Genomic DNA, 13,362 nt, shown 5'->3' with positions numbered 1-13,362 from the left:
TTACGGGTGGTGATTTTACAGGTGTAACTAATTTTAGAGAAGGGCTAATTTTGTATTTTAATTTGTGTGTTTAAAATTTGTTTTTTGGAGTTGTTGATTCTAATTTTTTTTTAATATTAGCCATAAGCTATTGTGCATATAAGGTACTATATTATTAAACTAAACTATTCATATGCCTACCCACATGCTGATCACTTGCTGGGTAGAGTTTTCTTTTAAACCCTAGAAAGTGAGCTTTCCAATGTTTTAGAGAATATTCTGTTTAGTTCCCATTGGATCCCTTGAATATGTATCCTGGATTTAATTTCTGGGTGTGAGAGGGGTGACAGACCCCAAAATGATGGATAGAACAGGGCTTGAAGTAGAGGGAGCCAAGGCAATTTTGGTTATCATGTAGCCCTCTCAGTGAGCTGCTGTCCTTGCACACAGGATTCTGCTGCTTCACTTGGAGAGAGGGCACTTGGGGCTAGGATTGGAGGGTTTCTGTCAGAAGCTGGAGCTCTATGGCCACTATGCTGAAAACTTGGAGCAAGCTAAGAAAACCCTGCAGGTGAGTGCCCCCTCTGCCCTTCTTCTTGTGTCATTCCACTCTTTTGGCATTGCTATATCCCCTCTTTCATTCCAGAGATAGCAGTGAGGGACCAATTGTTTCCTGTTCCAAACTGTTGCCCCCCTATCCCCCCACCCCAGCCCATGATGAAATATTCAGTACTTATTTAGCACTTCACGCTTCCAAAACTAGAGATTTAAATAAAGCGGGATCATGAAGGGAGTACAGCTTTTCCTCTTCTAAAATCAAGAATTTCCCTTCTGGTTTGGGGGAATTTTGGCTCCTGCTCCTCCTCTGGTAGGCTCAGTGCAAACTCACCAGGCAAGGGAATTTGAAAAGGGATCATTAGGAAGGAGGAGCTGGTGTTTGGCTGGAGAATTAGCAGAGCTACTAGCCTTTCCCATTACTGGGTAAAGCACCAAGAGAACCGTGACAGGGAAACTCCCAGCTAGGATATCTTTCCTTTGCCACCTCCTCAAATCTACCTTCTCCTATAGGAGAGGGGGAAAAGACCTCCCTTCCATTCTTTCCAGGTCCCGCTCAAAACACGTAGTATGTCTTTTAAATGACTTGTATTCTAGAATTAGGAAAATTGCGTGAAGGATAAAAGTCTTCCTCAGAAGGACCCCCTTGTCCCTCTGAATTATTAAAATTTTAATATCAGTGCAGATTTCCCAACTCCCAGAGACATTGCGGTGGAAAGCACTAAGGATGTGCTTTTGCCCACCTCTGGGTGCATGCATACATGCACTCTGTTGGCCTCCTTGGAGGATAGGAATATCTCTCAGATACACTTGTCTTTAGTCTTGTCACCATAAGATGATGCAAGGCTGCATCTCCACATCATATTATGCTGGTGATAAGTGCCACCAAAATTAATGAGCTCTTCATTCTTATATCTACTTTAGACACACTTTTAAAAGTGTTTGTTTATAAGAACTAGTTTATCTTTCTCATGTACACACATACATTTATGAGGTGGGTCAGTACAGTTATCCTCTCTGAAACTGGGAAATGGTGGCTTGGAGAGGGAGAAGTGGCTTGCTGAATGTCATAAAATCAGTTGGTGTCAGATGGGTTTAGATAGGACTTGGGAGTTCTGGTTCTTCTTCAGGTATGTGTCAGTCTGGATCCTACTATAGGTGTACATGTGTCTCATGCACAGGACTGGATATTTTTGACTAGCAGTGTCCATCAGGGTGGTGGATGTTCCCAGTGACTCTTTGTGCTCTTACAGGGCATAAAAGGGGGTGCTGGACCCTTACTGAATAGAGGAGGCAACCTAATGACACACAATGTGGAAAAAGCTGAAGCACTAAATGCTTTTTTTTTGCCTTGGTCGTCACAGGCAGGGTCAGCTCCCAGACTGCTGCACTGGGCAGTACAGTATGGGAAGGAGGTGAGCAGCTGTCAGTCGTGAAAGAACAGGTTAAGGACTATTTAGAAAAGCTGGACATGCACAAGTCCATGGGGCTGGATCTAATGCATCCGAGTTGGCTGATATGATTGCAGAGTCATTGGCCGTTATCTTTGAAAACTCTTGGCAATTGTGGGGAGGTCCTGGACGATTGGAAAAAGGCAAATATATAGTGCCCATGTTTAAAAAAGGAAAGAAGGAGAATCTGTGGAACTACAGACCGATCAGCCTTACCTCAGTCCCTGGAAAAAATCATGGAGCATGTCCTCAAATAATCCATTTTGAAGCACTTGGAGAGGAAGGTGATCAGGAACAGTCAACATGGATTCACCAAGGGCAAGTCATACCTAACCAACCTGATTGCCTTCTATGATGAGGTAACTGGCTCTGTGCATATGGGGAAAACATGGACATGATGTACCTTGACTTTAGCAAAGCTTTTGATATGGTGTCCCACAGTATTCTTGCCAGCAAGTTAAAAAAGTATGGATTGGATGAATGGACTATAAGGTGGATCGAAAGCTGGCTACGTCGTCAGGCTCAATGGGTAGTGATCAATGACTCAATGTCTAGTTGGCAGCTGGAATCAAGTGGAGTGCCCCAGGGGTCTGTCCTAGGGCCAGTTTTGTTCAACATCTTCATTAATGATCTAGATGATGGGATGGATTGCACCCTCAGCAAGTTCGCAAGTGACACTAAGCTGTGGGAGAGGTAGATGAGCTGGAGGGTAGGGATAGGGTCCAGAATGACCTAGACAAATTGGAGGATTAGGCCAAAATAAATCTGATGAGGTTCAACCAGGACAAGTGAAGAGTCTTATATTTAGGATGGAAGAATCCCATGCACTACTGCAGGCTGGGGACCGACTAGCTAAGCAGCAATTCTACAGAAAAAGACCTGGGGATTACAGTGGATGAGAAGCTGGATATGAGTCAGCAGTGTGCCCTTGTTGCGAAGAAGTCTAACGGCATATTTGGGCTGCATTAGTAGGAGCTTTGCCAGTAGTTCGAGTGAAGTGATTATTCCCCTGTATTTGGCACTGGTGAGGCCACATCTGGAGTATCGCGTCCAGTTTTGGGCCCCCCACTACAGAAAGGATGTGGATAAATTGGAGAGAGTCCAACGGAGGGTAACAAAAATGATAAGGGGGCTGGGGCACATGACTTACGAGGAGAGGCTGAGGGAACTGGGCTTATTTAGTCTGCAGAAGAGAAGAGTGAGGGGGGATTTGATAGCAGCCTTCAACTACCTGAAGAGGGGTTCCAAAGAGGATGGAGCTAGGCTGTTCTCAGTGGTGGCAGATGACAGAACAAGAAGCAGTGGTCTCAAGTTGCAGTGAGAGAGGTCTAGGTTGGATATTAGGAAACACTATTTCACTAGGAGGGTGGTGAAGCACTGGAATGGGTTAGCTAGGGAGGTGGTGGAATCTCCATCCTTAGAGGTTTTTAAGGCCGGGCTTGACAAAGCCCTGGCTGGGATGATTTAGTTGGTGTTGGTCCTGCTTTGAGCAGGGGGTTGCACTGGATGACCTCTTGAGGTTTCTTCCAACCCTAATCTTCTTTGATTTTATGATCCTCTCTCAGTTCCTTCTTTCCACTGTGGCAGCGAGATGGAATCCAGCTGGTGTCTCACCCACTACACCTTAGCTCAGGCTTGAACACCTCGAAAGGAGTCGAGGAAAGCTGGCTGTATTTGAAAGAATCCTTATTGAAGTTGCAGGAACAAACCATCCCAATGTGTAGGAAGAAAAGTAAATATGGCAGGTGACCAGCTTGGCTTAATAGTGAAATCCTTGCTTGTCTTAAACACAACAAAACAGCTTACAAGAAGTGGAAGATTGGACAAATAACCAGGGAGGAGTATAAAAGTATTGCCCAGGCATGCAGGAGTGAAATTAGGAAGGCCAAATCACACTTGGAGTTGCAGCTAGCCGGAGATGTTAGGAGTAACAAGAAGGGTTTCTTCAGGTATGTTAGCAACAAGAAGAAAGTCAAGGAAAGTGTGGGCCCCTTGCTGAATGAGGGAGGGAACCTAGTAACAGAGGATGTGGAGAAAGCTAGTGTACTCAATGCTTTTTTTGCCTCTGTCTTCACAGACAAGGTCAGCTCCCAGACAGTTGCACTCTGCAGCACGGTGTGGGGAGGAGGTGACCATCTCTCTGTGGGGAAAGAAGTAGTTCGGGACTATTTAGAAAAGCTGGACGAGCACAAGTCCATGGGGCCGGATGCACTGCATCCGAGGGTGCTAAATGGGTTGGCCGATGAGATTGCAGAGCCATTGGCCATTATCTTTGAAAAATCATGGCGATCGGGGGAGGTCCCGGATGACTGGAAAAAAGCTAATGTAGTGCCCATCTTTAAAAAAGGGAAGAAGGAAGATCCAGGGAACTACAGGCCAGTCAGTCTCACCTCAGTCCCTGGAAAAATCATGGAACACGTCCTCAAGGAATCAATTCTGAACCACTTAAAGGAGGGGAAAGTGATCAGGAACAGTCAGCATGGATTCACCAAGGGCAAGTCATGCCTGACTAACCTAATTGCCTTCTATGATGAGATAACCAGCTCTGTGGATGAGGGGAAAGCAGTGGATGTGCTATTTCTGGACTTTAGCAAAGCTTTTGATACAGTCTCCCACAGTATTCTTGCCAGCAAGTTAAAGAAGTATGGGCTGGATGAATGGACGGTAAGGTGGATAGAAAACTGGCTAGATGGTCAGGCTCAACGGGTAGTGATCAATGGTTCCATGTCTAGTTGGCAGCCGGTATCAAGTGGAGTGCCCCAAGGATCGGTGCTGGGGCCGGTTTTGTTCAATATCTTCATTAACGATCTGGAGGATGGTGTGGACTGCACCCTTAGCAAGTTTGCAGATGACACTAAACTGGGAGGAGTGGTTGATACACTGAAGGGTAGGGATAGGATACAGAGGGACCTAGACAAATTAGAGGATTGGGCCAAAAGAAATATGATGAGGTTCAACAAGGACAAGTGCAGAGTGCTGCACTTAGGACGGAAGAATCCCATGCACTGTTACAGACTAGGGACCGAATGGCCGGGCAGCAGTTCTGCAGAAAAGGACCTAGGGGTTACGGTGGACGAAAAGCTGAATATGAGTCAACAGTGTGCCCTTGTTGCCAAGAAAGCTAATGGCATTTTGGGTTGTATAAGTAGGGGCATTTCCAGCAGATCGAGGGATGTGATCATTCCCCTCTATTCAGCACTGGTGAGGCCTCATTTGGAGTACTGTGTCCAGTTTTGGACCCCACACTACAAGAAGGATGTGGATAAATTGGAGAGAGTCCAGCGGAGGGCAACAAAAATGATTAGGGGGCTGGAGCACATGACTTATGAGGAGAGGCTGAGGGAACTGGGATTGTTTAGCCTGCAAAAGAGAAGAGTGAGGGGGGATTTGATAGCTGCTTTCAACTACCTGAAAGGGGGTTCCAAAGAGGATGGATCTAGACTGTTCTCAGTGGTAGAAGATGACAGAACAAGGAGTAATGGTCTCAAGTTGCAGTGGGGGAGGTTTAGGTTGGACATTAGGAAAAACTTTTTCACTAGTAGGGTGGTGAAGAACTGGAATGGGTTACCTAGGGAGGTGGTGGAATCTCTTTCCTTAGAGGTTTTTAAGGTCAGGCTTGACAAAGCCCTGGCTGGGATGATTTAGTTGGGTTTGGTCCTGCTTTGAGCAGGGGGTTGGACTAGATGACCTCCTGAGGTCCCTTGCAACCCTGAGATTCTATGATTCTGAGTATCCTCAGAACAACCTATCACCGTAATCTGTTCTATTACTTGTTTGAATCAAATGTTGCTGCTCAGACCACCCTGTACATTCCCTGCTTCCCCTCCACCCTCCCACACACACTCCCCTGTACAAGGAACTAAAAATGTGGGACTCTTAAACGCAGATGTTTTTAAGCCTTGCCCATGCTCTGGACTAATTCCTCTAAATGATAGGCACAGCAAGTGTGTGTTATGCTTAGGAGAATCCCATATCCTAAGCAAGTGCTTGGTCTGCCTATCTTTCTCCGCAAGGACTGTCAAGTCCTAAGATACACCTCCTGGATCAGATAGAGCCAGGTTTTTCTGGAGCAAAGGCCCTTCTAATGCTCAAGCCCACGTTGTCCAGCAATCAGTCAAGGAGGCAGGGAACTCTGAAGATCTCCTCAGAGAAAAATGATGCTGAGAGAAGACCTGGTGCCGGCATTGACATTGGTACTGGCATTTCCTCTAGTACTGAAACCACTAACAGTCTCGACACTAAAGTTGATACCTCGGAAGTCAAAGCAGAGTGCAACAATCGGTTTCTCTGAGCACTGGAGTAAGAGCTTGAGAAGGAGGTTGGTGTTCTCTCAGAGGCACAAGAAAATGTTAGGGAAACAAGCTGGCCAGGTCCTGCATGATGTTGATGACTGTCAAGAAGGAGCAGACTGTGATGCAGCAGGCTCCGCTGGGTCCAGTACCAGCAGTGTCCCTGCCAATGTCAACTCTGGCTCTGGCAGAACAGACTCAGAATGCACAAATACTGACACAGAACTTGGTACTGACAGCACTCTACCAACAGCATTGCCTATGGAGGAGGTGTACCATTCCTCTCCATCCCCAGAGCACACTTTTTTCTTGTTTCCCCTCCAGTGTTCCCTTTAATTTTTTGCATCCATGTGCAGAATTAATTTTGTTGTGTGCACCAATATGGAGGTGATGCGTGATGCATGGGGCTTAGAGGGAACTTAGCTCCCCTCTAAGTTCCATGAGGGCTGCCACTGAGAAACCCGAGGACTTCTACAGAGCTCAACCACTGATCCAGCCAGCAACCCATTGGCCACTGATACACATACAGGATGCCACCATGGCCCTATTGGGGCTTACCTTCACAAGCCTCGAGCTGGTGCCTGTCATCATGGAGGAGGAGAAGATCCACTTACTCAAGAGGCTTTCCTAGCAAGATCTCTCACTGGAGCACCAAAAGGAGCAAGATTCAGAAGTGTGCCAATATCCTTTGTCAGTTCCTAAGGATCGTTCTTTATCTTTGCTGGATGAGACGGTAGACCTGACACTGGATGATTTCAAGGCTTTTCAGGAGTTCCTTGCACAGATTTCTGAGATCTTGGCGAAAGAGACTGCAGTCATCTCTGAAAAATCCCACAAGTTATTTGACATTTTCTGTTGGCCCTGCCCACCCTTCCCGTAAATGAAGGGCTCCTAGATCCAGCGAGAACTCTGTGGTAGACACCAGTCATTATAACACGAACATCGAAACTAATTGAGAAATGGTACCTACAAGTTACCCCCTGGAGGTTTGAGTACTTTTATACCCATGCCAACCCTGGCCCCTAGTTGTCTTGCATGTTCAAGAGAAGTCAAGTTCTATCAAGAGCATACCCAAACACAAATATCCCAAACATTTACGGTAGATCTTTTTGCAAGAGAACTGTACTCATTGGCTTTACTTCAGTTGAGGGTGGCCAACTACCAGGTCTTACTGGGCAAATATGATTTGACTAGGGACAGCATGACATCCTTTGTGGCTAAGCTTGCTCATGAGAGCAGAGAGGAGCTAAAACACATAACACAGGAAGGGCAACTGCTGGCCAAAATGGTCTTGCAGACAACAGTGGATGCCTTGGATATCATGGCCGGGTCCACAACCCCTGCAGTGAACATGCAGAGAGAATTGTGGCTTCAGGATTTGGGTATCCCCCAAGAGGTACAAGCCGCAAATGAGAACGTGCCCTTTGAGAGCTTTATTATTGCACAAGAGGACGGATTGATCTACCTACACTCACTTGAAATTGTCTAAAACAATTTTGTACTCCTTGGGAATCCTCACCCCTCCATTCTAGTGAAAAGTGTCCCATTTGTTATAATAATTGAGGCCTAGCAAGCCTACATTAATTGTTAGCCTAACCAATGAAAAGTAGGTAAAGGTTTATGAATTGTTATAATGATCTGTTGTATAAAACTCTTTAAGAAAAGATATGAGAGGGAGACAGACTGAATTAATTTAAACGAAGAGTCTACTGATAATGCTCAAGTACTGTGTTAAGAGTATGTCTGGTGTAAAAGAAGAGCAGAAATCAATTAACTACAATTGGTGTGTTGAAAATATGGCCTAATTAGTTGTAAGAATAATGAGGATGACTTATTCTACTCATTGTCTTTTGCGGGTCTTTAAAAAAACTTTTTGGAGAGAGGAGAGAAAAGAACGTTTTACCATCATCATGGCTGTAGCAGAAGGATTGTTGCTATGACACCAGACCTTAATGGTCAAGTATCACCACTGAAGTATCATCGCTGTACCAGTGAGGATCCCAACATAATATGTTTGAGATCGTGCTCTGTCTTCCCCCTCCCTTTTGTGATCCTTTCTGCCTTCTGTCTCTTGCTCTAGGCTTTCCACCTGATCCTGAAATCAGCTGCACTGCAGGGTATCAGCGTGGTGATAACATAGAAATGTAGGACTGGAAGAGACCGCGACAGGTCATCTATTCAGTCCCCTGCACTGAGGCAGGACAAAATATTATCTACACCATACCTGACAGATTAGACAATGACAAAGATTCCACAACCTTCCTAGGTAATTTGTTCTAGTGCTTAACTATCCTTACATTTAAAAAGTTTTTCCTAATTTCTAACCTAAATATCCTTTGCTCCAATTTAAGCCCATTACTTCTAGTCCTGTCCTCAGTGGTTAAGGAGAACAATTTTATCATGCTCTTCTTTACAACAGCCTTTCATGTACTTGACTACTATAATCATTTCCTCCCGAGTCTTCTCTTCTCCAAACTAAATAAACCCATTTTTTTTCAATCTTTCCTTATCAGTCATATTTTCTAGACCTTTGTTGCTCTCCTCTAGATTTTCTCCAATTTATCCACATCTTTCCTGAGGTGTAGTGCCCAGAACTGGACACAGTACTCCCGATTGAGACCTTATCAGCGCACAATGATATGCACCTTTTTTGTGGGGGCAATATTTTTACATTGTTGACTCGTATTTAGTTTGTGATCCACTATAATCCCAGATCCTTTTCTGCAGTACTTCTTCCTAGGTAGTTACTTCCCATTTTGTATTTGTGCAGTTGATTATTCCTTCCTAAATGTAGTACTGTGCACTTTTTCTTAGAACATATGAATGGCCATATTGAGTCAGACCAAAGGTCCATCTAGTCCAGTATCCTGTCTTCCAACAGTGGCCAATGCCAGGTGCCCCAGAGGGAATGAACAGAACAGGTAATCAAGTGATCCATCCCGTCGCCCATTCCCAGCTTCTGGCAAACAGAGGCTAGGGACACCATCCCGCCCATCCTGGCTAATAGCCACTGACGGACCTATCATCCAGTCTTGGCCTTCATAACATCCCCTGGCAAAGAGTTCCACAGGTTGACTGTGAGTTGTATGAAGAAATACTTCATTTTATTTGTTTAAACCTGCTGCCTATTAATTTCATTTGGTGACCCCTGGTTTTTGTGTTTTGAGAACGAGTAAATAACACTTCCTTATCTACTTTCTTTACACCAGTCATGTTTTTAAAGGCCTTTATCATATCCCGACTTAATCCATATTAAATTTTATCTTGTTTATTTCAGACCATTTCTCCAGTTTGTCTAGAGCATTTTGAATTCTAATCCTGTCCTCCAAAGTGCTTGCAAACCCCCTCCACAAGTTTAGTATCATCCACAAGCTTTATAAGTATATTCTCTATCCCATTAGCTAACTCATTTATGACGATATTGAATAGACCCAAACTCAGGACAGATCACTCAGTAATCCAGGCGTTGGATTGCAAGGGAGGGTCATGGGAACCCTACCCTTTCTTTCTTCATATGGGAGGGGGCAGAAGGGGGCCTGTGCCATCCGAATGGACACTGCTAGCCACAACAAATTGTCTCACATGCGTAAGGTCCATGAACACCTGTAATGTAATCTGTGGCTCCCAACAGCTTGAAGAACCCAGTTACTGTAGGGTAAGTAAATGTTCTTTTCTAGGGCTCCTGCTCAAACTACTAAAATATACTGCTTCTTTCTGGTACTTCAGACCTATGTTTCATCTTTGCTTGGTCACACACAGGAGCAAGTGAAGAAGAATAAGGCATTTTGCCGGTTTAAGAAGCTTCAAGAGTCTCGACCTGAGTTCCTGGGATGGCAGTTGGAGGATCTACTCCCTCTGCCACTGCAGAGGCTCCATCAGTAAGGAAGCAGCCTTGAGCCTTCAGATGTCATTTTAGCACCAAGATTAGCACTAGGTGCTAGGAATTAGAGGTGAAGAGAGGGGACCCCATGGAACTGTAGTTTGTTGCTGGTGGACAGAGGTAGAGTGGCAGTAGTGACCCCAAGTCAGAACATTCCATTGCAGTCCACACAGATTCCAAGGTGTGTGTGTGGTGGGGATACAAGGAGGTAGGCAGCTGTCTGAGGTCTCTCCAGATTTTGGAAAGACATTCAATGGCATAAACTCTTGCCCCCTGAGCAATTCTCAGATTGTGGTGGTGCCTTGCCAGAGGGTCTCCGATATGGGATGCTGCAGGACTCCTTAACTGGGTATGCCAAATTTCGAGGGGAGATAGTTGGATTACTGGTTGCTGTGACTGCTGGCTCTAATCTCATTTAATCCAGATTTGAGTAGGTAGGGTCTCTGTCTTTCCAGCATCTGACTGAGACTTGGCAGCTGGACAAGAAAAAATTGGCTGAAGTTGGTTCGCACCAAGTTGGTTCACACCGGCAGAAGTGGTGCCGTTTTATAGGTTCTGTGTCTGCCCACTCTTTATATGGGTTGCTGTCTCCGGGACATTCTGTATCTCCCTTTTTGCACCTGCATGGTTTTAGGAGGCGATGGAGGCACGGGAGAGCCATAGAACCTTCTGTGGTTGATCAGAGGCTGTACCCTTTCCTCTTATTTGATATCTGCCACAGTAATCCAGGTCTATTCTGCTTAGGGCTTTCCTTTAAGAGCAGCCATCCTGATGTGCAGGAAGAAGGTTGTTTGCATGTGGCGGTTTGGAGGCTAATTTAGCTTGGGGGAGCCATGGGGAGGTCCAGATGTAGGGTCTTTGCTGAGACTCCAGTTTGAGTAGTACATTTATAGTTCCTTTGATGCTGATAAGTAAGTAAAAACATCTGATGGAGAGGGCATTTCACTTGTCAGGGCATCCCTCAGTCAGGGAGAGGGACTCCATAACACTTTAGTCTCCTGGACCATGGTGGTGGCTGTAGACATGAGATGTAGGAACATAGGAATTGACAGTCTGGGTCAGATCTGAGGTCCATCTACTCCAGTAACTTGTTTTCGACAGAGGCCACTGTCAGATACTTCATCTGTAGTATGCAGAGGCTGGATAATTTGCCCACCACATTGGATCTTGTCCTCTACTAGTTGGAGATTGGTTTAAGACCTGAAGTGTGATGATTATTATTCCTTTTGAAATGTTTATCACTACAGTAACTCCTCACTTAATGTTGTAGTTATGTTCCTGAAAAATGCGACTTTATGCAAAATGATGTTAAGCAAATCCAATTTCCCCATAAGAATGAATGTAAATGGGGGGGTTAGGTTCCAGGGAAATTTTTTCCCCAGACAAAAGACATTATATACACATACAGTATACGTTCTAAACAATTTTAAACAAACAGTTTAATATTGTACATAGCAATGAATGATTGTGAAGCTTGGTTGAGATGGTGGAGTAAGAGGGTGGAATATTTCCCAGGGAATGCCTTGCTGCTAAATGACGAACTAGCACTTGGCTGAGCCCTCAAGGGTTAATATGCTGTTGTTAATGTAGCCTCACACTCTACAAGGCAGCATGGATTGAGCCAGGAGGGAGGAAACACAATAGATACAGGGCAGTAGCTGCAAATACTTCCCTGCAAAAACTGAACATGATGATGAGCCCACGCTATCCAGCTGGAGCGCACCACTCCCTCCTCCTGACAGCACATGCACGGCTGCACAGGTGCTGACTTTCCAAAGTGCTGGGGGAGGGGGGGCGTGCATGAGAGAGAGAGAGACATGCATTGCCCCTTTAAGTACACTGACCCCACTTCAAGTACATTGCCCTTTTAAGCAGATCAGCCAGTTCAGACAGGAAGCAATAGCTTCCAGCAAGCTCCTGCCTTTCTGTCCCTGAGCCCTGTCCCCCTTCTCCGCTTTGTGGAGAGGGGGTATTGAGTGTGGGGGCAGGAGCAGGGGAACAGCCTGTTATCAGCACCCTTCTTACCTCTCCCCCAGCAAGCAGGAAGCTCCTGGGAGCAGTTCCAAGGCAGAGGGCAGAGGGACAGCTGAACTGCTGCTGGGCGGCTGCTGAGCCACATATCTTACAGGGAATTTAGGGGAGATGATGCGGGGGGGCTGCTGGCCCCTCCGGTTCTAATCCCCACAAGGAGGGACTGCTCTTCGAGAGAATCCTGCAAGCAGTGGTCAAAGCAGGCAGCTGCCAAACAACATTATAAGGGAGCATTGCCAAACTTTAAATGAGCATGTTCCCTAACTGACCAGTGACGTAACAATGTTAACTGGGACGACTTTAGGTGAGGAGTTACTGCAATTATTATTAGGATAATTGATATTTTTGTTATGTATGTGTCAAATCCCGTTTTGAATCTTACCAAGTTCCTGGTCTACATGGGTCAGGAGAAAAATGGTGTATGTGGGGAGAAGAAGGGGGAACTGACTGTCTTGAAGGAGGGGAAGTGCTTCAAGACTCTGACTGATTAGTCCTCCCTTTCCAAAGGCTGGATCTTTCTCATCCCTTGTATTATCAACAGTAAGAGATTCTGCTGATGGTGACTGTACGTGAAATGTAACTTTATCCCATCTGTCTTAGATACAAGCACTTGTTCAGAGACCTGATGGAGAACACCAGCCCGGATAGTGTGGAGTTCCAGTACCTTGCAAGTATGATGTAGATTCCAAACCTTGTTCTGGATTATTTCCTTTGCTAACAATGATCAGATTTTAATAATCTCTCTGACTTCAAACCCTTTTCGGTGATGAACTCTAGTAGATTACTATTTGTTTCCTCCTTCTCTCTCTTCCCCCCTTTACCCCCCACCCGACCAAACATCCCAACTTCCTGAAACCTGATGGGATTAGTAGCACAGTTGGAATGTTAAAATCAGTGGTTATAACCTATTTAGGAAGGATCGAGTGGGCAAAAGGGGAAGGTGAGTGGCACTCTGTCAAAAATGGCATTACCTGTTTCCAAGTCACTGATAACTAAGAAGAAAATAATCTTGAATGCTTATGGATCAATGTCCTAACAGATAAAGCACAAGACTAGGGTATTAGCTGATATCTGCTACAGACCACCAATCACACGAGGGAACAGTATGACCACCTCCTTATGCACCAATTTACAATATGTAGAGAAAAAAAACTGATATAATGGGGGACTTCAATTT

The 13,362-nt window shown here is 45.2% G+C and overlaps 1 protein-coding gene across 1 annotated transcript in view; it reads left to right on the top strand.

Moving 5' to 3' along the window:
• The window catches only part of ARHGEF39 (Rho guanine nucleotide exchange factor 39), a 69,861-nt gene that overhangs the window by 35,184 nt on the left and 21,315 nt on the right, over nt 1–13,362 (top strand). The window contains exons 4-6 of the mRNA XM_045022428.1: nt 430–550; nt 10,034–10,152; nt 12,786–12,856. Of these exons, the coding sequence (XP_044878363.1) occupies nt 430–550; nt 10,034–10,152; nt 12,786–12,856 (311 nt within the window). The remainder of the gene's footprint in view (nt 1–429; nt 551–10,033; nt 10,153–12,785; nt 12,857–13,362) is intronic.

This window comes from Mauremys mutica, chromosome 6, assembly GCF_020497125.1.
Source record: "Mauremys mutica isolate MM-2020 ecotype Southern chromosome 6, ASM2049712v1, whole genome shotgun sequence".
Taxonomy (NCBI): Eukaryota; Metazoa; Chordata; order Testudines; family Geoemydidae; genus Mauremys; species Mauremys mutica.
This window is presented reverse-complemented; position numbering and strand designations above follow the sequence as displayed.